The sequence below is a fragment of the Arachis duranensis genome, chromosome 8 (assembly GCF_000817695.3).
Source record: "Arachis duranensis cultivar V14167 chromosome 8, aradu.V14167.gnm2.J7QH, whole genome shotgun sequence".
Classification (NCBI taxonomy): Eukaryota; Viridiplantae; Streptophyta; class Magnoliopsida; order Fabales; family Fabaceae; genus Arachis; species Arachis duranensis.
The window spans coordinates 18,013,875-18,040,407 of NC_029779.3; the positions used below are offsets into that span (position 1 = coordinate 18,013,875).

General features: G+C 30.2%; 4 protein-coding genes across 4 annotated transcripts; 1 reads left to right on the forward strand and 3 right to left on the reverse strand.

Annotated features, from left to right (window-relative positions):
- Positions 1-2,911: 2,911 nt before the first annotated feature.
- LOC107461154 (putative cyclin-A3-1) lies at positions 2,912-5,173 on the reverse strand. The gene is made up of 7 exons (XM_016079620.3): positions 4,719-5,173; positions 4,402-4,634; positions 4,221-4,296; positions 4,008-4,118; positions 3,768-3,917; positions 3,556-3,690; positions 2,912-3,474 (listed from the first exon to the last, which is right to left on the reverse strand). The coding sequence occupies exons 1-7, from the start codon at positions 4,956-4,958 to the stop codon at positions 3,409-3,411; spliced, it is 1,011 nt and encodes a 336-aa protein (XP_015935106.1). The 5' UTR covers positions 4,959-5,173; the 3' UTR covers positions 2,912-3,408.
- A 5,998-nt stretch (positions 5,174-11,171) lies between these two features.
- LOC107461245 (putative cyclin-A3-1) lies at positions 11,172-13,493 on the forward strand. Its single transcript, XM_016079729.3, has 8 exons — positions 11,172-11,664; positions 11,771-12,003; positions 12,086-12,161; positions 12,268-12,344; positions 12,436-12,619; positions 12,707-12,841; positions 12,935-13,034; positions 13,215-13,493. Exons 1-7 carry the CDS (start codon positions 11,368-11,370, stop codon positions 13,022-13,024), a joined length of 1,092 nt encoding a protein of 363 aa, XP_015935215.1. The 5' UTR covers positions 11,172-11,367; the 3' UTR covers positions 13,025-13,034; positions 13,215-13,493.
- Positions 13,494-13,697: 204 nt separating this feature from the next.
- Positions 13,698-16,580, reverse strand: LOC107461168 (agamous-like MADS-box protein AGL66). Its single transcript, XM_021129016.2, is given in 11 exon segments — positions 13,698-13,862; positions 13,969-14,156; positions 14,241-14,380; positions 14,691-14,753; positions 14,755-14,791; positions 15,552-15,613; positions 15,712-15,739; positions 15,916-15,977; positions 16,089-16,104; positions 16,214-16,267; positions 16,396-16,580. Coding segments are annotated over 11 exon segments (951 nt in total). The 3' UTR covers positions 13,698-13,746.
- A 4,159-nt stretch (positions 16,581-20,739) lies between these two features.
- On the reverse strand, positions 20,740-23,653 carry LOC107461111 (agamous-like MADS-box protein AGL104). Its single transcript, XM_052253271.1, has 10 exons — positions 23,469-23,653; positions 23,287-23,340; positions 23,162-23,177; positions 22,989-23,050; positions 22,785-22,812; positions 22,625-22,686; positions 21,778-21,877; positions 21,319-21,458; positions 20,918-21,105; positions 20,740-20,813 (listed from the first exon to the last, which is right to left on the reverse strand). Exons 1-10 carry the CDS (start codon positions 23,651-23,653, stop codon positions 20,740-20,742), a joined length of 909 nt encoding a protein of 302 aa, XP_052109231.1.
- Between the last annotated feature and the right edge of the window lie 2,880 nt (positions 23,654-26,533).

Here is a 26,533-nt window from a genome sequence, read left to right on the forward strand (position 1 = left end):
AATGTTATTTATTTTAGTAAGTAAATATTAATTTTATTATAAAATTAACTAATAAGATCTATTTAAATATCTAAATTAAAATTATAGGATAATATAAAAAAATTATTTAAGTTGATGTCTATTTTAGTAATTTTTCATCTAAAAGTGATATTGAATAGTGTAATCCAAACAATATTTATTTTATTATAATTCATTTTGATATAAAGATAGACAAACATAAATCACTTCAATATAAACTTACTTTTCATCAAAATCAAGTTTGCAAAATCAATTTTATACAAACTCCCGTTTGCAGACTATAATCCAAACACACACTTAAGGGTCTAGGGTTTAGGGTACAGAGTTCAGAGTTTTAGGGTTTAAGGGTTTACGATAGGGTTCAGGGTTTAGGATTTAGAGTTTAGGGTTTAGCATTTAGGGTTCAGAGTTCAGTGTTCAGGGTTCGGGTTCAGGATTCAGGGTTTAGCATTCATGGTTCAGAGTTCAGAGTTCAGGGTTCAGGTTTAGGGTTTAAGGTTTAGGGTATAGGTTTTAGGGTTTTGGGGATTTAGGGTTTATGGGTTCAGGGTTCAGTGTTCAAGGTTCTGGTTTTAGTGTTTAGGGTTTAGGGTTTATGGTTCAGTGTTTAAGAGTTCATAATTTTTTGGTAAACAGGAGAGCGATTTGGATTACTCTTCTTAAACGAATCAAACTGACAAAGTTTGGATTATTCAATTTTGAATCGAATTGAATGGAATGCAATTGCTAATTTGAATTGAATTAAATGGACGGAGGTGTACTGAATTGAATTGAATTGAAAATATGTAAATTGTAGGCAGAGTTATTTGAATTTGATTTTATATAATGGATTATGTTTCGTTCACTCAATACTATACAATTGTATTGTTTTCGGTTCACCATGAGTACTATGTTCAGTTCACCATGAGTACTGTGTTCGGTTCACCATGAGTATTGTGTTCGGTTCATTCTGTAGAAAGCTATTTGAATTTGATTTTATATAATGGATTATGTTTCGTTCACTCAATACTATACAATTGTATTGTTTTCGATTCACCATGAGTACTATGTTCGGTTCACCATAAGTACTATGTTCGATTCACCATGAGTACTGTGTTCAGTTCATTCTGCACTACTCAAAACTCTTCTTCCTCACCTTTTACTGCTTCTTCACCAGAGAGAAGGAGCAAAAGACAAAAAAAATACAGCAGCAACAACAACAAAAGAATGACGATAAGAAAAAATACGTGAAGAAGAAGGAACGTGAAAAAGGAGGAGAAGGAGGAACAAGAAGGCGAAGAAAAAGAAGACGCTCCGTACGTAAATGACGATAAGGAAAAAACACGTGAAGAAGAAGGAACGCGAAAAAGGAAGAGAAGGAGGAACGCGAAGAAGAAGGCGAAGAAGAAGAAGACGCTCCGTGCGTAAACGAGTGGGCGATTTCGTGTGTATTGGGCGCCTGTATTTCACGTTTCATTTAATGGTATTGGATTTTTTTGTGTTTGGCCAACTTGGTTACATGGTTACATGGATGTCTAGCATTCCCGTAATAAAAAATAAGAAATATTAGATACGTTTTTATCAAATAAAATATAAAAAAATTAATTTTATTTTTAACGTTTAAATTTAAATTTTAGATTTATGACTTTGGATGTGTTTCAAAAATATTTTATATATAACTTAATAATTTTAAATATATTATAATTGAAAAAAAATCATTTTTATGAACGTACATTTTAATAATTTTAAAAACGTTAATGTTCAATTATATAAGTAATGAAAAAATCTAACTAATAATAAAAAAAAATAAGAAATATTAGATGCGTTTTTATCGAATAAGATATAAAAAAATTAATTTTATTTTTAACATTTATATTTAAATTTTAGATTTATGATTTTGGATGTGTTTCAAAAATATTTTGTATATAACTTAATTTATATGTGTTATAATTAAAAAAAACAAATTTTATGAACATAAATTTTAATAATTTTAAAAACGTTAATGTTCAAATATATAAGTAATGAAAAATTTCAACTAATAATAAAAAATAAAAAATATTAGATGAGATTTTATCGAATAAGATATTAGAAAAATTAATTTTTATTTCCGCAACAATTTTTTTCTTTTGCATAGTCATTAATTTTTTTTATTGTGAATCATTCATAACCAAATTCGCAATAATATTAGAACAAGAGAGAAAAATATACAGAATAAAGATTAAGTATGAAATAATACAGAATAAAATGAGAAGAATAAAAGAGAAGAACAGCCAAAAGAACGAGACAGAAAAACCAACAGAAAAAAATAAAAAAAGTGAGAAGAACGTATTAGAGAGAGAAGAACATAGGAAAGAGAAAAAATAATAAAATAACTATTTTACCAAGTGGATAAAAAATTTAAAAAATTCTAATATTTAAAATTTAAATTAATTTTAATTACCAATATGTTTATTTACAAAATAAAAATGTGTTTCAATTAAAATTTAATTAAATCATATTATTTAAATTAAAAGACTAATTAAAAGCTGAAAATTAAAGAACAACTAGTATTTTCCTTTTAAAATCATGGTCTAAGATCAACAAAACACAAGACACACACATCCCATAACCACACCGGTGCAGAAGTTTCTCGCCTTTATCTCAATTGGAGTTCTCACTCAAATTCTATGTGACTAAGACCATGTGGAGCTCCTAAAATTTTGACTACTGCTTCCCAACATACAAAGACAACAATGACATCAATTTGGAAAATTTGGAACTCTTATATGCTCAATCAAAGGAACTAAATCGAGCCTAAACCAAAATTGTTATATCATATAACTGTTTTTCATTTCTATTGTCAGTTCACACTAATAAAAATGAGCTCGGAAACTAACACGAGCACAATATTAAATTTGAGAATCCTTGTTAGGTAATTGAAATTTGTGGGTGCAATTTGAATTTGGTCTGCAATTTCAAGAACCATGAGTATTAGCTCCATGTTTCTTCGAACCTTTTGCCAACATATTTTCTTGATGTTAAATTATTTAGTGAAATCATCTCACTCGAGGAAAAATATCGTATTTTCTCAAACTTTGGAGCATCCATATTGAAGAGCAAACATTTCAACATTATGAATCTATGAAAGTAATCAATTAATGAATAATGAATTATTTTATCATCAAAGAATCCGCTAGCAATAAATTGGAAAAACACTTTTGCATGCGACTGTTTAATGCTTTGGCCTGTGTTGTGCCATATGCTGAGTACCATTCACCATCCCAATCCCAATGGTGTTTGGTCCAATGAAGTTGATAGCCAAATGCCAAATTAATAGCTCCTTTCATAGCATAGATAAAAATGGCATGCACCTTGTGAGGAGCATAGCAACCTCCCATCGCTTAACAAATTCAATGAGGTACTCTCACTGCATCACATTTCTTTAAAGTAAGAAGTTGGTATACTTGGTGGGGAAGACAGATTTGCAACCCATTTGAACTGTTACAGTAACAAAACTATCAAGAGTTAGTGTTACTCAATTTGCCATAATAAAAACAAACACAAAGGAAAGATGATCACCTTGTGCTGCTTGTATTTGTCCCGAACAGCTGATAAAGATGCTGCCCTTCTCGACAAATACAAGTCATGTAAGATCAGAACACATTCTTTAAGTTCAAGCGATGTATAACCGGAGCATTCGCACAAGGATGAAGTCTGCAAAATGTACTAAATTCAATAAGTGCCTTGAGCAACAGAACCTAACTTCTTGTAGAAGAGAGTCAAATACTTACCCAAGGATGCACCACAGGCCAGATAATAAATCTGGCAAGAAATATAACCGAAGCAGCTACCATAGAAGGCAAGAATTTCACACAATCATAGTCCAAAAGACTTAGCTCAGCAAGATAGCAGCTCAAAAATTCAACCTGAGAATTCTTAATCTGACACAATAGGAAAAAGGAAAAGGTAGAGACTTAGTGTTAATTCAATGTAATAGAGGTTTTGAAATCACAAAGTAGAAGCAAGCTTACTTTTTTATCTATAGAAGCAATTCCTGAATACATAGATAGAAAGGTCTTAACAGTAGGGTTCCCCATTTCAAACTTTAGGGATTTGAGTATGTCAGCTTCCATCCGTACAACCTACATTTACAAGAATTGAGTGAGGATTGACAAAGAACAAAACAAGATCCACGAAATTGAAGCAATGAGAATTAACAAAGCACATTTATTTTTTAAATTTACCTGTGATTTCGTGTATGTATCTTCAGTGATGTAGCAGAATTCCTCTACATTGGGAGGGTTGATTTCTTCATACTTCCTGAACATTGAGAAGCGAGAAAACAATAATTAATTAATTAATTAATTAGAATTATGAGGTTTGATAAGATAAAGCATAACGAAAAGGCGTTGAATGAATGCTTACGATGCAATGAGCATGGAGGAAACACCGAGTAACTGAAACTTGGATCGAAAAACAGGGTTTATAGATAGAAATCTATCAATGTAAGAAACAGAGAGAAAAAGAGTCTCTGAGAGAAGTTTGTACTCGTCTGCAACCTCTACCAACCAATCCACCAATACACCTCTCATGTTAGCGGTAACTTCTTTCTGAACTTTTTGAATGTAATCAACCATTGGCCTTCTCTTCTTCTCCATCTGACAAGAAAAAGAGCATCCAAATCTAAGAAAATTGACACACCAGAATGAAGAAAGAAAAGAAAAGAAAAGCGCGATACCAACCTCCATTGAATGAAGATAGCTATGTATGTCGGAAACATAAGGCGCGTCGATAAGACTGGGATCGTGGAACTTGAGTGATTTTGCTTCAATGGTGGAATGGGGTTTCCTGTTGATGGGGGATTGAATGAGGTTGGGTAAATTGGGGAGTTCGGCCAAGACAACACGCTGCTTCTTGAGGTGCTGAATCTCAAGTTGGGTGGGGGCGGTGGCTCTTCTCTTTGCGGCGGCGCGTGTCTCCATCTCCGTTAAGAGTGGTATGTATTGGAACAGAGAAGAGAAGAGCCACAGAGAGAGGAATGAAGAAGGATCCGATGGTGTGGAGTGTGGAGTGTGGAGTGGGGATTCAGGATTGTGAAGTTAAAATAATGGAACATGTTAATAATTAAGAATTAGAAGAGCGCCAAACTGAAGTGTTTTTCTGAAAAAGGAAAAGTGGGTTTCGGTTTGGACTTTGGATTTGAAATGCCGCTACTCGGTTTCGGTTTTAGAGTGTGTTTTGTGAGATTTGGTTTTGGTGTTTTTCATATATGGCGGGGACGGCGCGCTTCTTTTCCGCTTCACCCCCAAGTCATGGTAATCGGTAAACTCTTCAAAATTTACTTGGAGATTTTATACAATTTTTACAAAGTGTACATTCAAATATCCCATTCAATTCTGACATTTTTTTATAGGACATAGTGCACTTTAATCATTCTTAAACCTCAACTAAGTCACCAGCTATTAAGAAAAATAGACAAATTGACTTCTGTTACCGAATAACAAATAATTATCTACTGATGTATAAGAAAACAGTATCAAGTATCAATCCCAAATAGGGGTGGCAAAGCAGGCCGGCCCGCCCCGCCACGCCTAGGCTCGCCCTATAAACGGGGCGGACCGATCTGCCCCGCCAACTAAAATGGGTTCAAAATGCTAGTCCACCCTGCATTACGGCGGATTGGCGGGTCGGCGGGTTAGCGCGCTTGACTCTTTTTTTGTTAAATTAAAATCATTAAAATTAACCAAAAAAATAACTAAAAATTAAATACAAATAAAAAATAGTCAAATTATAATATAATTTTTTTACTATTTTTTTATAATTTAATAAAATTATTCAAAATAATATTTGTCAATAAAATCATCTTTATTTTAAAAAATAAGTCACATAATTTGAGCATATATACGAAATTGTAAAATAAAATAAATAAAGTTAATAACTCAAAAAAATAAAAACAAAAAATGAAAAAAAAATGTTTAAAAATTTTATAATTATTAATTTTATAATCACTATTTTATTTAATAAAAAAAAATCTTCAACCCTGTAGACCGGCCCGTCTCGCCCCGCCAAAACCGGGTTTGGCGGGCTTTTTAAAGTTGGCAGGCTCCAAATTCTAGCCCGACCTGCCTTTTTTAGCGGGTTTAGCGGATCAACCTGACAGGCTCGACCCGTTTTGCCACCCCTAATCCCAAATGATTGTAAAGACTAAATTCCACAAAATGCACTTTCGAGATGGAAGCTGAGAGAAGTTCCTGGACTTCATGATCACATAGCGCGGAGTAGAAGCAAACCCGATAAAGTGTAGGACCATTCTCGAGATGAGCATCCCAGCAAACCTCAAGGATGTCCAAAAACTAACAGGATAACTTGCCGCCCTCTCGCAATTCTTCGGAGCATTACCCCAAAAAGTCATCATCTTCTTTAAACTCATGAAAAATAGTATAAGCTTCAATTAGGAGCCCGAGTGTGAGGAGGCCTTCCGACACTCCAAAAGAGTGCTGGTGAAACCACTCATACTCTTAAAATCCAAAATGGGTGAGACCTTGTACCTTTACTTGTCTATAACTGAAGAGGCGTTAGCAGCATTGCTCATCCGAGGAGACGACCAAAGGACACATAGCCCGATCGGTCGAGCTATCTCAATACGAGATAAGATTCGAACCCAAAAGCATGATTAAGGCTCAGGCCCTAGCGGACTTCGTTGTCGAAATGACCCCCGGAAGTGAAACCCTAGAGTCATGGGAGCTCCACGTTGACGGCTCATCAAACACCAATTCTGTAGGTGCAAGGATTATACTGAAAAACGAGAATGGGATCACTATTGAACATTCCATTTGGTATGAATTTTCGATCTCCAACAACCAAGTCGAGTACGAGGCCCTCTTGACTGGATTGACACTGGCAAGGGAAGTCGGGGCGAAAAAACTATTAAGTTTGTAGCGACTACCAATTGGTTAGCTACCAAGTAAACGGGAACTACCAAACACAGGATCCCTTGCTGCAACAATACTTATCCAAAGTCAAATAATTTATGGCCGGATTTGACGAAGTAATCGTCCAACACATTCCCCAGGAATGAAAGGCGAGAGCCAATTTGCTCTCCAAACTAGCGAGTACTAAGACGGCCCTTGGGAACCGGTCGCTGATCCAAGAAGTCATCAGAGCTCCATCTGTTGTGACCACGACCTTGGTAAACCTTACCATAACGAACCAGCACTCCTGTACCTTCCCAATCCTCCAATACCTCAAAACAACAATAACCTACCCAAGAAACCAAGCGAGGCAAAGCAATTTAAACGAGAAGCCACAAAGTATACCACAATAGCAGGGCAATTATACAAGCGAGGGCTACCTCAATAGTCATATTTCATTCATAATCACGCAAGCGGAACAAAACCTCTATCCTTACCAATACCATCATTCATGATAATAATCATCGTCAAATATTAAGCGGCACCACACCACCATCTTCATTGTGGGTGGAACGAAACCGCCATCCCCAAAATTAATCATATCTCATTCAACAAATCACTATATTTAGAAGCTTAAACATTCACATCATCCTGACAAGGTCTTACCCCACTCATAAGACGAGGGTTATATACAATGAATATAATTTTCCTAAGCCTCACTCGATTCGAATCCTTTTACCTTATCCAATCTCATAATAATACTACTTGTCATCTATCAATCACAACTATTGAAGAAAAATTACTTATAATAAATTCGTAAAATTTATCCCTGACGATTTTAAAGCCTTTAGAAATAGTTACATAGATGTCTCGATAAAAATTCAGATTAAATAGATAAGTAGTTTGTTTAATACAATAATTTTTTTACACTTATAAAAAATATAATATTTATTGGTTATTTTTGTTTCGTTTTCAAATCATTCGTTGACTTATTTGTTGTTTATATTTTTAAAAGTTATTTTTGTCATTAGCATAAACTTTCGAGTATTATTTTAGTAAATGCTGACATAGCATTAGTAAGAGGAAAAAGATGTTTTAAAAGTAATGTAGATAAACTTATCCATATACTTTTATATATTAAGAATAGCTAGATAGATAGATGAGAAGATTATGCTATTTAAACTATAACTCGTTAGCAATAAAAAATACTAATTAATGATAATTAATTAATATAAAAGACAATGAGAAATCTTGACAATGTATACAATGAGTTTTAAATTTGACCCAATTAAGGAAAAAAAAGAAACCCAAACAGTTATTTCAAAAAATTAACTATCCCAACCCTAATTTACCAATGAAATTTATCCAAACACTCTCTTCCCCTTTCCCACCGCTTGCTACTCCATACTCATCAATCATCCCACCTCTCCAGTGTTAGAAACTCCCTCACCGGCCATCAAACAACTATCCACGTAGTTATTAAATTAATCATCCGACTACCTAGTGAAATGACTATTCAGCATTTGTTAATTGTATATACTTAAACTGAATCAAACAAAATAACCATCCAATTAAGAATTAAAATATTTATCTACATACCCAGTGAATTGAACTTCCAAATCTAAATTCGTCCGTTGATGTATATACCTTAAAGGTGTAAGTGGAGCGAAATCCAAAAAAGCCAAGTTGAACACCATGAAACAAAGCACTCGCCTTCTTGATATCTTGAATATGATGCACCAGCCTTCCTGCCACGTATCTTTGCCAAGTCAGTCTTCAACCCACTCAAAGCGAAGTACAGCGGCAACAACAACCCAGATACGAAATCCTCGATACTCTCTATCAGCCTCTCCGCGAAATTCCATCCCTTCAGAATCGTCAATCCGAACACGAATGCGCCAAAGATCAAGTGGATCCCAATCAGGTTCGGTACGAATTCCGATACTATCACTCCAGCGAGAATTGATGTGTGATTGTGGCCACAACAGCACGTCCGACGGATGTTGCAACAGCAAAAGGGAGACACGGGTGTGATTGCGGATGGATTGGTCCCCGTTACAGATGAACAAGTGCACGAGGGTTGATTTTGGTAGTGTCAGCAGTCTACTCCAACGGCGGCGGCACAGTCGGCGTAGAGGGGATGGAATGACAAATGTGAGGGGCGGTAGCACGAGAGAGAGGAGATATCTGGTGGTTATTATGATATTAGAGTTGCTGCACGTAGTATGAATGAATTTAACTATTAATCCTAATTTTTTAAATTTCAAAATTTAAATTTAAATAATTAATTAAAATTTTAATTTTTAATTTTTAAAATACCTTTTTCTTTAAGCTTATTGTACAAAACTAGAGGTGTAAGTTATCGAACTGGACCGAAAATTACCGCAAACCGAACCGAAAATTACAACAACCAATTTGAAAAATGAAAAAATCGATTTTTTTTGTTTTTTCCTGACAAAACCGATCGGTTTAGTTCAGTTTTCGGTTGGCTCGATAGAAACCAAACCGAACCAAACATATGCATCAATTTAAATGTTTTAACCATTTTAATCTTTAACCTAACAACAAAAATCCTCAATCCCTAACCATTTCAATGTTTTACTCTTATTATTTTAGTTTTTTGACTATTTTGAACCTCTAATTATTATGATTCATATTTTTCTCATTAGAGATTAAAAATCGAAAAAACGACCGAACCAAATCGCTGTTGATTCGGTTCGGTTGTTGTAAAAGCAGCAAATCAAACAGTTGTGTGTCTGTAGAAACCGAACATATCGGTTCAGTTGGTTTTTAGTCCAAAACTAAACCAAACCGAACCAATAACCCCCCTATCCAAAACTACAAATTATTCACAAAAGTAATTATTTTTTCATACTTTCTCGATTCAATAACATTTATTGACTTATTATTATGTAGAACCTTTTTTGTTACCTAACTAAGGGTGTGTTTGGGAAACTCGTTGGAAGGGAAGAAGCACGTTTATACTTCTTGAAAGCTTCAACTTTTAGTTTGGCAAACTTTTTTTTCATAAACGCAGAAGTGATTTTGCTACCAAAACCAACGTTTACAAGAAGCAACTATTTTTAGCTTCTGCGTTTTTCTAACGGACTTTTAGCTATGGATACTAACCATGTATTTATCTTTTACCAACTTTATGCTTCATGTATGTTATTATATTATTTATAAAATTCTTATTATTTTTATTTATATGAGCTCTATTTTTTCTATTTTTTATTTTTTTTCAACTGTTTGTTTGATATTATACACTTTTATAATTGTGATTTTTGTGTATTATGTTTGTTATTATCTTTTTATAATATGATTTATTAATTCTATTAGGTAAAGTAAATTAAACAAAAATTTAACTGTAAATAATAATAATAGTAAAAAATTATAGCATAATAAAAAAAGAGTACTAAAAATATACTATATAAAAAGATCATCAAGAATTTTCAGATTTGTTTCAATTACTATAAAGTAAATATTTAATTTTTTATTATTTTTAGTACTCTCTTTTATAATTGTAATTCTCATATACTATATTTTAGTGTAATTTTTTATAATATAGATTATGCTTCCATTAAAAAAATCAATTAAATAAAAAAGTAATCATAGATAATAATAAAATCATAAACGTTGGATTCCAAATTAATATTAAGAATAAGATTATTGAGAGTACTAGAATAAGAGTACGATGTAAAAAAATACTAAAGTACATTCTTAGTTAATACTTAAAAAAATGTAACATATTTGATTAAATATTTTTTTATATATATATCTAAAATTTATATTGTTTTATTTTTATTTAAAAATATATTTTATCTATTTTTATATGTTATTTTTATTTTAGTAAGAATAAGATAATATAAAAAAATTATTTAAGTTGAGGTCTATTTTAGTAATTTTTTATCTAAAAGTGATTTTAAATAGTATAAGTCAAACAACATTTATTTTACAATAACCAATTTTGATACAAAAATTACCAAACATAAATCACTTTAACACAAACTTACTTTTTATCAAAATCAAGTTTGCAAAATCAATTTTATGTAAACTTTCCTTTACAAACTGTAATCCAAACACACACTAAATTGTTTTAGAAAACAAAAATTCTGAATTAGGGGAGCATAATATTGGCGCCATCCCCACCCTACGAAAACACAAATTACGCTTCACTCTTCACAACATTTCATTTTCATTTTTTCAAAATTTCGTCAACCCATTTTCATTTTTTACCAGTAGCGGCACTCTTAATTCTCAAACTATTTTCATTTTCATTAATCTTCTCTGTCTTTCTCTGTTTTGAAATTTTCCCTCAAATGGCGCTCTTCATGCTTCATACTTATCATACTATAAATCCAGTTGTCTCTTTCAATATCCCTCCCTTCAAACTTGGCACCCTCTTCCTCTCTTCTCTGCTCCTTCTTATTACCCTCTCGCTTTCTCTGTCCCCTTTCTTCAACGAGAGCCACCTTCAGAGATGGAGACTCGTGCCGCCGCAAAGAGGAGGGCCATCACCGCAAACCTCACTGAGACTCAACCCCTCAAGAGGAAGCGCGTTGTGTTGGGTGAAATTACCAATTTTCCTACTGAAAATTTGAATACTCAGAAACCAAAATCCAAATGCCTCAACAATGCCAAGCCCAAGAAAGCCTCTGTCGCCGACAAGAACATGAAGGTTGTCAAGGAGAAAGAGAATGTGCTTGATGATGAAGATGACAAGCTCAATGTTGACCCTGTTGCCTCTGATATCTATCTGTACCTTCGGAAGATGGAGGTAAATTTTGGGTCTCAAGAAAAATTGCACCTTTTAGCATTTCATGTTGGTGTTTTTGGGGGGTGGGTCTTGTATTGATTCTGATGAGTGCTGATTTTTTTCTCAGTTGGAGAAGAATAGAAGACCGAGAGTTGATTACCTTGAGAGGATTCAGAAAGATGTAACTGCGAACATGAGAGGGATTTTGGTGGATTGGTTAGTGGAAGTTGCAGAGGAATACAAGCTTCTCTCTGACACACTATATCTTTCAATTTCTTACATTGATAGGTATCTCTCCACGAATCGTGTCACCAAGCCTTATCTTCAGTTGCTCGGTGTTTCATCAATGCTCATTGCCGCGTAAGTCTTCACCAACTTCATCATTTGCTAGATTTTAATCAGTTTTAAAGTGTTGTTATTCGTATTTGTGTCTAATGTTCAGGAAATATGAAGAGATTAATCCTCCTCATGTGGAGGAGTTCTGCTTTATCACTGATAACACATACAAGAAATCAGAGGTAAATATTTCATAGTCACGTGTAAATGATTTTGTAACACTGACTTTCGTTTTGGTATTTGGTGGATTTTCCACTCACTTAGGGTGCCATTGGTATATCATTATAGGTAGTGGAAATGGAAGCTAACATACTGAACTCTTTGAATTTTGAAATGGGTAGCCCAACTATTAAGACCTTTTTAAGGTAATTATTATTCTGTTGTTGCAAATGTAACATATTATAGATCCCAATTGGAATTGAAGTTGATTAATAGTTTTGTAATTATGGATTGCAGGAGGTTTAATGAGATTGCTTGTGAGAGTCAAAAGGGTCAAAAGTTGCAGTTTGAGTTTCTGTGTTATTACCTTGCTGAACTAAGCTTGTTGGAATATGGATGTTTGAAGTTCTTGCCTTCTTTGGTGGCTGCTGCTGTTATATTTCTTGCTAGATTTATCATGTCGCCTAAATCGAACCCATGGGTATGTGTTTAATATTATATTATTATTGTTATAGATTTTAACCTGTGATTTAAGGCATTTATGATGATGTTTTTCTGCTTGTTTCAGACTTTAACCCTTTATGACCGCACTGGATATGATTCACTTCAGTTGAAAGAATGTGTTCTGATCTTACTTGACTTGTATTTGGGAAGAAGGGGAGCATGCTTCGAAGCTATTAGGAAGAAATACAAGCAGCATAAGGTGTGTATTTTTACATTGTATGTTTGCATTCCTTTTTGTTATTACCTTCATTCTTTGAACTTGAATGACCTTTGGGATCTTTGTGCTGTACAGTTCAAGTATGTGGCAAACTTTCCTTCCCCTCCCCAGATACCGAATTCATGCTTTGAAGATGACTTTTATGAAGAAAACTTTTATGAGTGATGCTATATAGGTAAGGGACTAGTACTTTAATGACTTTAACTACGTGCTGAATGCTTATTGTGAAGTTCATTCAATGCTGATTTTCAATTATAATGGCAAATGCAGTCAACATAACTAACTATCATGAGTGTAACTAAATTTGAAATTCAGTATTTGGTAACTTGAATTTTATGTGTTTTTTGTGATGCAGGGTGTAGTGTTAATGATCATCAAGGATATGGACACATGATAACAGTGTTGGCCTTTTGAGTTAAGAATGTAAATCCTTTTGAGATTACCCTAGACATAGAAGTGAAAGTTATGGTGGTTTTACTATTTGTTTTAATGATTATATACCATTGTACAAATGGGAATTTTGTAAACCAATTTCTGTTCATTAATACGATTCGGCATCTCTTGTTAGGCCTCAAATTTAGCAATTCCTTTTCATTATCTAGAAAGCAGAAACCATAATAAGCCAGTTTGTAATATAGTAATTGTTTTCAGAATTAGTTATAACAGGCACATAAAAACCGAAGCTGTTTTTAGCATGTGATTATAAAAGATGTATTTGAAAGTTGAAACTAGAAAGGTAGAAATTGACATCAGTTATGAAAGAAACCAACCTGTATGTATTGCAGACTAGCAAATCAAAAACTAATTTGTCTCATCCAGGAAAAAAAAAAGAAGTAACTCTAAGATGTTTTATTTTCTAGAAGCAAATTAAACTAAGATGGTATTCATCATATTTGATGATGTTGATCGGATATTAAGATGTCTAAAGAAGAAAACTGAGACAGATATTGTTCAATTAGTTGTTCTTGCTCCCTTGCCTCTGCTATTGACAAAGATCCATTCCCTGCCACCAAATCGAAATTGCTCCAAAGATCAAATTCAAAACTATGCTTCTCCTTAAAGTGATAATCTATTAATCTAAACTCATAAATAGCTAGTAATAAAAGTACCTAAATCATAGAGTTGCTCCCAAGAGGAACCATTGATATCTATAACTTGTCCAAACTTAGGAGATAGTGTGCAGACTTCTAAACTATTATTCTCTGGATTCATTTGAAGTTGAAGGGTGTTTGTATAAGGCACAAGGGTAGAACTTGTGCTTAACATGTCAACAACAGCACTATGTGATTGTTGATCCCTGAAGAGAACACAGAATATTGTACACAAAAGAATTGTACACAAAAATAATGTATAGTATATTCCTCTTAAATTAAAATGTTACCAAAGAGGAGCAGGAGTATAGGCATCTACAAAGTTGAGAATATCAACATTTGGATCTTCCTCTGGGAGCCACTCTATTGAATTATTTGATGTCCCGCCAAAAAATAATCCATCTACATCTACCGTGTTTGCAAGATCCACCTGATATAAAAATAATAATCTTAATCTGGCATCCTATGCAAAAGTTCTATTCTCATCAAATTCTATATTTTGCTGTATTTTTTTGTAAAATAAATTTGTCCAATCCAATATATATTTGAAAATGGGAAATATATATGTAAACAAATTTATGGAGGTGATGAGAAAAACATACCTGTTGATTAGATACACCAAAATTAAACTCTTCCTCCAAGACACACTGTTCAAAACAAGATTGTGAATTGTATTTTCATTAAGCTTTGTTAATGCATACCATTAACACCCTAAACTTATGAGTATATTATTATCTTACCTTTCTTAACTGCACTTGCTCTAGAGTTTGCTGAAGAATATGCTGGCGATATTCAGCCTCAAAAAAGTGTAGTGATCTCACATGGATCACCTTCAAATATCCTAAAAAATTTGTGAGAACCAATTCAATGGTGGCCATGCTATGCTTTATTTCTTTTCTTAACCAACATAATTGATTGTAAGAAAGCATAGATGGTAATATTATTTTACAAAATTGATTTTGATTGAAGGGGAGTTAGTATTAACAAGTTTATATTTGACAACTTCTGTATAAAATAGATGGTAATAAATTAAATATTATTTAGATTATATTACTCAACATCAGATTAAAAATTATTGAAAATAATATGAATTTAAATATTATTTTATTTTAATCATTTAAATAAATTATAATATTCTTTTTATAATACTTTTAGTATTCTCTGACTTACTTTTAGTCTTCTTTAATACTATTTAAACTATAATTTTTTATTGATCCTAATAATATTTTTATGCTCCAATTTTTATTTAATTTAATATTTCTAATAGGATTAACAGAATCACAAAATAAAAAAATTCCATAAAAAAAGAAATAATAAAAGCAGTAAAAAAAACTCATATAAACAAATAATAATACGAACTTCATAGAAAATAATAACATACATAAACGAGAGTATTAGTGAAAAAATTATAAAAAAATTCATCGTATAAATAATAAATGGCAAAATTGGTAATAAGAAATATTTTTTTAATTAATAGTCTAACTAAAGAAGATGAACTCGTACTCGGTCTTAGAAAGAAAAAATAGTAAAAAAAAGGTAAAACTTCCATAAAAAATTACACGAAAGTTTGAGATTCCAAACATAAACTCTGAGACACTCACCTTAGTCGTTTCTCCATTTCTTCTAACTGAGACTTGCAAATATATAATTCTTTTTGAATTTTCTGAATAACACATGACACAGAATGATCAGTCTAATTAACATGATATTAGTTGAAGTTGATAATTTTTTTATATAAGATAAAATTTTCATTGATATTACCTCAAGCTGGAAATCTGAATTAACCGGGCTACATCGCAAGACCAATATATTCAAAACCAAATAAGGTTGTGGTCAAATTCAGCTATTGGAATATGAAACCATAACTCAATTATTTGTGTATCTTTTGAGGACTAAGTAATGGTGTGATCATCCTCTAATAAAGTTCGATATTTTCAATCAAGAGTTGTATAGAAAAAAAAATACCTAGGGACTTGGCATATTTGTTCTGCTTCAATTTTCAATTTATTAATCATCCTCTGCATGTTCTAGATAGAAAGACAATGAAAATTAGTAGTACTAGTAAATGCTATCAGCAACTTTTGAAGCTAAGATTGAAGGATATTTCAAAATATTGCCATACAAGACTATATTATTACCTCTTGGTTATAGATCCTTTGAGAGATGCGAAGGTGTCAAAAACCACAGAAGAAAAAAATTAGTTCAAAAAATAAGAATAAAATAAAATCAAATCTCACTATATAATTTTAATAAGAAATCTTACTTTTGGCGCTCTTGTGGTGGAAAATTAATATATCGCTCTAAAATTTCATCAAAGCTTTAAAACATATATTAAAAGAAAAGGGTAGTATCACCAAAACAAAGAAAAGGGAAGTGAGTAATTCATGTGCTATTATAATAACTCCGTAAAAATGAATGAATGTTTGTAGTGTGGAGAAATTAAACCTTGTGTTGGAAGAGAAGAGAGCTGGTCTGCCAGAAGGAGAGAACGTGATGAGAACAACATCAACATCACAGAGAACAGAAAGCTCGTAAGCTTTCTTAATGAGACCATTCTTTCTCTTAGAAAATATAATTTGCCTGTTTGTTATGTTCTCAATCTTTTTTATGGGAACCTTCACTCTCCCCATATCTAACAACTCTATTCTTTCACTCTGTATGTGTTTAAAGCTGTTTATGATGAATCAGAAAATGCTGAATTGATGAATTTAAGCATGTGTTACCTATAGAAAATATTACCTATTGATGAAGAAACATGGGTTGAGATTTTATCTTTATCAAACCAATTAAACAAGATGACGCCACAGAGAATAGAAGGAACTAACCAATATAAAAGTATGGCGGTTTATATTCTCATAAATTGACATTCAGTCTCGTATTGTTTTCATATTCAAAAGATGAAGATTCCAGAGTAAACAACATCTTCATCTAAAACTTAAACTGGAATTTTGTCTTATCAGACCAATTAGATAAGGTGACGCCACAGAGTAGGGATGGAACTAACTATTAACCAACATAAAAATTGTGGTTGTTTATATGTTCATATATTAATATTCACTTTTGAAATTTGTGTTATTTTCATGTCAGAAGATATAGATCCAAGTGAACATCATTTTTGTCTAAAACTTGTTTAGTAATGACAATGATAATAAGTAATGTGCCAGCTGAAAAAATCATTAGCAAATAGCATTAGCATTGATCTATTTTTATTGATTTAATATCTATTCTTATACTTAATCAGGCGATGCTACCATCTAGAAGTTAAAAAGTTAGCCTGGCTCTGGGTATCAAGGTATGTGAAATTTGATTTTTTCACACTATCCTTTTATCGATGAGCTAAAAATTAATCTATCCTCATGCACAAGACAAATCTCCAATACGAACTAATAGCTAACAATTAAACCAACCCAATTTAATTAATTTGTGACGTGAATTAAAATTAAGTTGTTTTATTAATTTTTTTGTATGATGAACGTACTACTTTAAATAAAAATAAATGAATACAGACTCGAATCTAGATAGCGAAAAATATTATTTCACCTTCATTTTATAGTAAAGCATATATATAATTGCCACTAAGCTATAACTCAAATGAAGTAATCTCTCCTTTTTTTGGAGGTTTTGAGTTCGAGTCTTGTCACATTATTGATAAGATTGAAGACGAGTAATAGAATTTAATAATCAATAATAAAATAAAAAAGTTCTAATTTAATCTACAAAATAAATGATTTTATCTCTATATTATTTATTTAATTTGTACTTTTTTCTTTAATTTTTTTAAATATAATTGTTAGGATTAAGTTTTTTATCCATAAAGAAGATAAGAATTTTATTAATAGCATTTGATATTTTTTAAGATTTTTATTAATAATAAAATTAATAATGTTAGATAACCAACTTGCCAACCTTAGTTTTTTTTAATTTTATTTTATTTATCTCAAATTTTAGATCTTAAATTATAAATTTTTCACCCTAAATCTTGAATTATAACTCTAAAGTATTTGGGAAGAAAATTATCATAAATATACTAAATCATAAAATAGATAAAAAAATTTATAATTAATAACATTTAAATAAATATTCATTCACTAAAATAAAATATATTCAAACATATATTTACTTTCAATTAAAAAAAATTATACTAATTTTTTATTTTCTCAAAATTATTTTGATATTTATTATAGTATATTTTTTCATGAAAAATTAATAAAATATTAAGTAAATATATAGTAAGGTTGGTTTGATTTTGGTTCAAAACATGTGCTATTATAACACATCTAACGTGCTTTACATAAAAATAAAAAATTATTAGGCAGTTGAGTATAAATTATAGTTCTTACACTATATATTGATTAAATAACAAGTTGAGTATTTATGATAAAGTTCTTTAGCGTATGTAGTATAAAATGATTAATAAAAAGTGAATCATTTTATTGTACTCTCAGAATACTTAATAATAACTCCATAAAAATGAATAAATATTTGTATTGTGCAGTAATTGAACCTTGTGCTGAAAGAAAAGAGAGCAGGTCTGTCGTGATGAGAGCAATATCAACATTACAGAAAATAGAACGTTCATAAGCTTTCTTGACGAGGCCTTTCCTCCTCTTAGAGAATGTAATTTGCCTGTTTGTTATGTTCTCAATCTTCTTGATGAAAACCTTCACTTTCTCCATATCTGACACCTTTATTCTTTCACTCTCTATGTGTATACAGTTGTTTACGATGAATGAGAGAATGTTGAATTGACAAAGTTAAGGATATGTGTTACCTATTAGGTGGCGATAGTTGAAAAAAATATGCAAGAAAAGAGGAAGAAACATGAGTTGAGATTTTGTCTTTATCAGACCAATTAAACAAGATGACGCCATAGAAAAGAAGGAACTAACCAACATAAAACTATGGCGGTTTATATGCTCATAAATTAATACTCACCCGCCGAAAATCTGTGTTGTTTTCATATTTAGAAGATGAGGATCTCAAAGTGAACATCATCTTCATCTAAAATTTATTTGGTGATAGCGATGGAAGAAACTTAAACTGAAATTTTATCAGTATCAGTATCAGGTTAGTTAGATAAGGTGACACCACAAAGATGGAAAGGAACTAACCATTAATCAACATAAAAATTATTAGAATTAATTTTTTTATCCATAGAAAAGATAAAAATTTTATTAATAATAAAATTAAATAAAATTAACAATGTTAGATAACCAACATGCCAACATTAGGCTTTTTTAATTTATTTTATTTATCTCAAATTTTAGATCTTAAATTAAAAATTTTTTACTCTCAATTTTAAATTATAATTCTAAAATATTTGAGAAGAAAATGATCATAAATATACTAAACTATAAAATAGATAAAAATTTTATAATTAATAACATTCAAATAAATATTTATTCATTAAAATAAAATATGTTCAAACATATATTTACTTTCAATTAAAAAAAAATTATCTCAATTTTTTATTTTCTCAAAATTATTTCGATATTTATAATAGTATATTTTTTTTCATGAAAACATTAATAAAACACTCTCTAAATATATGGTGAGGTTAGTTTGATTTTGATTTAGTTAATTAGTAGTAATTACATATATTATTATAGCTTTTTTTTTGTTAGTCACAATATCTCTCAGTTCAACATATCAAGATTTAATTTATTGTGGATCTTAACTCCATTTAAGGGGTGCTAACATTTTAATGAATTTTGTGGTTGTTGTTCCCTATAATCTCACTTACTTTATTTATTTTTTTAATTAAAAGGATTCTGTAAAAAATTACAACTCATGACAAAACAAGGTTGAATAGCCCCTGTGAAATCATCAACTAGAATTTTATGTGTTTTTTGCGATTCATGTGTTAAACTGTTAATGATTATTAAGGATATGGATACATAATAACAATATTAGCCTTTTGAGTTAAGAATGTAAATCGTTCCGAGATTATCCAAGACATAGAAATGAAAGTTATGGTAATTTTACTAGTTGTTTTAATGATTATATACCATTGTACAAATAGAAATTTTGTAAACCATTTTTCGTTCATTGATACGATTTGACATCTCTTATTAGGTCTCAAATTTAGCTCTTCCTTTTCATTATCCAGAAAGCAGAAATCATAATAAGCCAGTTTGAAATGTGAACAGATTATAAGGCACATAAGAAATCGCCATTCTTAATGCTCAATGCAAATAACTTTGAAGCGTGAACGGTCCTGTCTTCAAATTTGTCTCAATATGAAGAAGACGGCCTTTAAAAATTATGGTTTGGTATAGTATACTGCTCATTATTTTATTATATTTATAAATTTAATTTTAATATATTAACACTGTATGTAAAATGTTTTATATGATTGTGTAATTATATTTGTTATTTTTGATGATTATTCATGTCGTTAATAAAAAAATAGCTATTTTTTGTTGAAGTTATTTTTCATCGTACAATGTATCAAAATTAAATTTTATATTTGTATATAGGCATAGTTTTCTTATAATTTATAAATGCTTCTCTTAATATGTAAGTAGAAGCTGTTTTCATTTTCACATTTTTGATTCTTTGATTAATTAGCATGTGATTATAAAAGTTGTATTTGAAAGTTGAAACTAGAAAGGTAGAAACTTACATCAATTATAAAAGAGATCGACCTATATGTATAGCAGACTAGCAAATCAAAAACTAATTTGTCTCATCCAGAAAAACAAAAAAAGTAACACTAAGATGTTTTATTTTCTAGAAGCAAAGTAAATTAAGATGGCATTCATAATGTTTTATGATGTTGATTGGATATTAAGATGTCTGAAGAAGGAAACTCAGATATTGTTCTTCCTCCCTTGCCTCTGCTATTGACAAAGATCGGTTCCCTGCCACCAAATCAAAATTGCTCCAAAGATCAAATTCAAACCTATGCTTCTCCTTAAAGTGATAATCTATTAATCTAATCACACAAATAGCTAGTAATTAGTACCTAAATCATAAAGTTGCTCCCAAGAAGAACCATCGATATCTATAACTTGTCCAAACTCAGGAGATAGTGTGCAGACTTCTGAACTATTATTCTCTGGATTCATTTGAAGTTGAAGGGTGTTTGTATAAGGAACAAGGGTAGAACTTGTGCCTAACATGTCAACAACAGCACTATGTGATTGTTGATCCCTGAAGAGAACACAGAATATTGGAGAAATGAGAAATCAGAAATGATATTTGCACTATTTTTTCTGTACATCTCTTTTGTACATTTTTAATAGTATATAAAATTTTCATCTTTTATTACTTATCAATCACTTTTGATATTAAAAGTAGAAGGTATACAAAAGAATTGTACACAAAACTAATGTATATAATATTACTATTAAATTAAAATGTTACACAAGAGAAGCAGGAGCATAGGCATCAACAAAGTTCAGAATATCAACGTTTGCATCTTTCTGTGGGAGCCACTCTACTGGATTATTTGATGTCCCTCCAACAAATAATTCATCTACATCTACCGTGTTTGCAAGATCCACCTGATATAAAAATAATAATCTTAATCTGGCCTTCTATGCAAAAGTTATATTCTCATCAAATTCTATATTTTGTTGTATTTTTTTTTAATAATTGTGTCCAATCCAATATATATTTGATAATGGGAAATATATACGTAAACAAATTCATGGAGGTGATGAGAAAAAGTTAACCTTCACATACCTGTTGATCAGATACACCAAAATTAAATTCTTCTTCCAAGACACTCTGTTCAAAACAAGACTGTGAATTGTATTTTCATTAAGCTTTGTTAATGCATACCATTAACACCCTAAACTTATGAGTATATTATTATCTTACCTTTCTTAACTGCACTTGCTCTAGAGTTTGCTGAAGAATATGCTGGCGATATTCAGCCTCACAAAGTGTAGTGATCTCACGTGGATCACCTTCAAATATCCTGAAAATTTTGTGAGAACCAATTCAATGGTGGCCATGCTATGCTTTATTTCTTTTCTTAACCAACATAATTGATTGTAAGAAAGCATAGATGGTAATATTATTTTACAAAATTGATTTTGATTGAAGGGGAGTTAGTATTAACAGGTTTATATTTGAAAATAGATGGTAATAAACTAAATATTATTTAGATTATATTACTCAACATCAGATTAAAAATTATTGAAAATAATATGAATTTAAATATTATTTTATTTTAATCATTTAAATAAATTATAATATTCTTTTTATAATACTTTTAGTATTCTCTGACTTACTTTTAGTCTTCTTTAATACTATTTAAACTATAATTTTTTACTGATCCTAATAATATTTTTATGCTCCAATTTTTATTTAATTTAATATTTCTAATAGGATTAACAGAATCACAAAATAAAAAAATTCCATAAAAAAAGAAATAATAAAAGCAGTAAAAAAAACTCATATAAACAAATAATAATACGAACTTCATAGAAAATAATAACATACATAAACGAGAGTATTAGTGAAAAAATTATAAAAAAATTCATCGTATAAATAATAAATGGCAAAATTGGTAATAAGAAATATTTTTTTAATTAATAGTCTAACTAAAGAAGATGAACTCGTACTCGGTCTTAGAAAGAAAAAATAGTAAAAAAAAGGTAAAACTTCCATAAAAAATTACACGAAAGTTTGAGATTCCAAACATAAACTCTGAGACACTCACCTTAGTCGTTTCTCCATTTCTTCTAACTGAGACTTGCAAATATATAATTCTTTTTGAATTTTCTGAATAACACATGACACAGAATGATCAGTCTAATTAACATGATATTAGTTGAAGTTGATAATTTTTTTATATAAGATAAAATTTTCATTGATATTACCTCAAGCTGGAAATCTGAATTAACCGGGCTACATCGCAAGACCAATATATTCAAAACCAAATAAGGTTGTGGTCAAATTCAGCTATTGGAATATGAAACCATAACTCAATTATTTGTGTATCTTTTGAGGACTAAGTAATGGTGTGATCATCCTCTAATAAAGTTCGATATTTTCAATCAAGAGTTGTATAGAAAAAAAAATACCTAGGGACTTGGCATATTTGTTCTGCTTCAATTTTCAATTTATTAATCATCCTCTGCATGTTCTAGATAGAAAGACAATGAAAATTAGTAGTACTAGTAAATGCTATCAGCAACTTTTGAAGCTAAGATTGAAGGATATTTCAAAATATTGCCATACAAGACTATATTATTACCTCTTGGTTATAGATCCTTTGAGAGATGCGAAGGTGTCAAAAACCACAGAAGAAAAAAATTAGTTCAAAAAATAAGAATAAAATAAAATCAAATCTCACTATATAATTTTAATAAGAAATCTTACTTTTGGCGTTCTTGTGGTGGAAGATTAATATATCGCTCTAGAATTTCATCAAAGCTTTAAAACATATATTAAAAGAAAAGGGTAGTATCACCAAAACAAAGAAAAGGGAAGTGAGTAATTCATGTGCTATTATAATAACTCCGTAAAAATAAATGAATGTTTGTAGTGTGGAGAAATTAAACCTTGTGTTGGAAGAGAAGAGAGCTGGTCTGCCAGAAGGAGAGAACGTGATGAGAACAACATCAACATCACAAAGAACAAAAAGCTCGTAAGCTTTCTTAATGAGACCATTCTTTCTCTTAAAAAATGTAATTTGCCTGTTTGTTATGTTCTCAATTTTTTTTATGGGAACCTTCACTCTCCCCATATCTAACAACTCTATTCTTTCACTCTGTATGTGTTTAAAGCTGTTTATGATGAATCAGAAAATGCTGAATTGATGAATTTAAGCATGTGTTACCTATAGAAAATATTACCTATTGATGAAGAAACATGGGTTGAGATTTTATCTTTATCAAACCAATTAAACAAGATGACGCCACAAAGAATAGAAGGAACTAACCAATATAAAAGTATGGCGGTTTATATTCTCATAAATTGACATTCAGTCTCGTATTGTTTTTATATTCAAAAGATGAAGATTCCAGAGTAAACAACATCTTCATCTAAAACTTAAACTGGAATTTTGTCTTATCAGACCAATTAGATAAGGTGACGCCACAGAGTAGGGATGGAACTAACTATTAACCAACATAAAAATTGTGGTTGTTTATATGTTCATGTATTAATATTCACTTTTGAAATTTGTGTTATTTTCATGTCAGAAGATATAGATCCAAGTGAACATCATTTTTGTCTAAAACTTGTTTAGTAATGACAATGATAATAAGTAATGTGCCAGCTGAAAAAATCATTAGCAAATAGCATTAGCATTGATCTATTTTTATTGATTTAATATCTATTCTTATACTTAATCAGGCGATGCTACCATCTAGAAGTTAAAAAGTTAGCCTGGCTCTGGGTATCAAGGTATGTGAAATTTGATTTTTTCACACTATCCTTTTATCGATGAGCTAAAAATTAATCTATCCTCATGCACAAGACAAATCTCCAATACGAACTAATAGCTAACAATTAAACCAACCCAATTTAATTAATTTGTGACATGAATTAAAATTAAGTTGTTTCATTAAATTTTTTGTATGATGAACGTACTACTTTAAATAAAAATAAATGAATACAGACTCGAATCTAGATAGCGAAAAATATTATTCCACCTTCATTTTATAGTAAAGCATATATATAATTGTCACTAAGTTATAACTCAAATGATGTAATCTCTCCTTCTTTTGGAGGTTTTGAGTTCGAATCTTGTCACATTATTGATAAGATTGAAGACGAGTAATAGAATTTAGTAATCAATAATAAAATAAAAAAGTTCTAATTTAATCTACAAAATAAATGATTTTATCTCTATATTATTTATTTAATTTGTATTTTTTTCTTTAATTTTTTTAAATATAATTGTTAGAATTAATTTTTTTTATCCATAAAGAAGATAAGAATTTTATTAATAGCATTTGATATTTTTTAAGATTTTTATTAATAATAAAATTTGTAATGTTAGATAACCAACTTGCCAACCTTAGTTTTTTTTAATTTTATTTTATTTATCTCAAATTTTAGATCTTAAATTATAAATTTTTCACCCTAAATCTTGAATTATAACTCTAAAGTATTTGAGAAGAAAATTATCATAAATATACTAAATCGTAAAATAGATAAAAAATTTTATAATTAATAACCTTTAAATAAATATTCATTCACTAAAATAAAATATATTCAAACATATATTTACTTTCAATTAAGAAAAAAATTATACTAATTTTTTATTTCCTCAAAATTATTTCGATATTTATTATAGTATATTTTTTCATGAAAAATTAATAAAATATTAAGTAAATATATAGTAAGGTTGGTTTATATGCTCATAAATTAGTACTCACTCGTCGGAATCTGTGTTGTTTTTATATTTAGATGATGAGAATCTTAAAGTGAACATCATCTTCATCTAAAATTTATTTGGTGATAGCAATGGAAGAAATTTAAACTGAAATCTTATCAGTATCAGTATCAGGTCAGTTAAATAAGGTGACACCATAAAGGTGGAAAGAAACTAACCATTAATTAACGTAAAAATTGTTAGGATTAATTTTTTTATCCATAAAAAATATAAGAATTTTATTAATAGCATTTGATATTTTTAAAGATTTTTATTAATAATAAAATTAAATAAAATTAATAATGTTAAATAACCAATATGTCAACATTAATTTTTTGAATTTATTTTATTTATCTCAAATTTCAGATCTTAAATTAAAAAATTTTCACCCTAAATTTTAAATTATAACTCCAAAATATTTAAAAAGAACATGATCATAAATATCCAAATTATAATGTCTGTAGTTAAAATGATTAAAAAAAGTAAATCATTTTATTGTACTCTCAGAGTACTTAATAATAACTCCATAAAAATGAATAAAGGTTTGTACCACAGAGTAATTGAACGTTGTGCTGGAAGAGAAGAGAGTGGGTCTGCCAGAAATAAAAAACGTGATGAGAGCAACATCAACATAACAGAGAACAGAAAGCTCATAACCTTTCTTGACGAGGTCATTCCTCCTCTTAGAGAATGTAATTTCCTGTTTCTTATGTTCTCAATCTTCTTGATAGGAACCTTCACTCTCCCCATATCTATCACTGTTATTCTTTCACTTTTTGTGTGTACAGTTGTTTACAATGAACGAGAGAATATGTTGAATTGACAAAGTTAAGCATATGTATTACTAAGATAGTTAAAGAAAGTATGCAAGAAAAGTGGAAGAATCATGGGTTGAGATTTTGTCTTTATCAGACCAATTAAACAAGGTGACGCCAGAGAAGAGAAGAAACTAACCAACATAAACTATGGCGGTTTATATGCTCATAAATTAATACTCACCACCCCAGAATTGTGTTGTTTTCGTATTCAAAAGATGAGGATCTCAAGGTGAACATCATCTTCATCTAAAATTTGTTTGGTGATGGCAATGAAAAAAATTTAATCTGAGATTTTATCAGTATCAGGCCAGTTAAATAAGGTGACACCACAAAAATGAAAAGAAACTAACCATTAATCATCGTAAAATTGTTAGGATTAATTTTTTTATCCATAGAAAAGATAAGAATTTTATTAATAATAAAATTA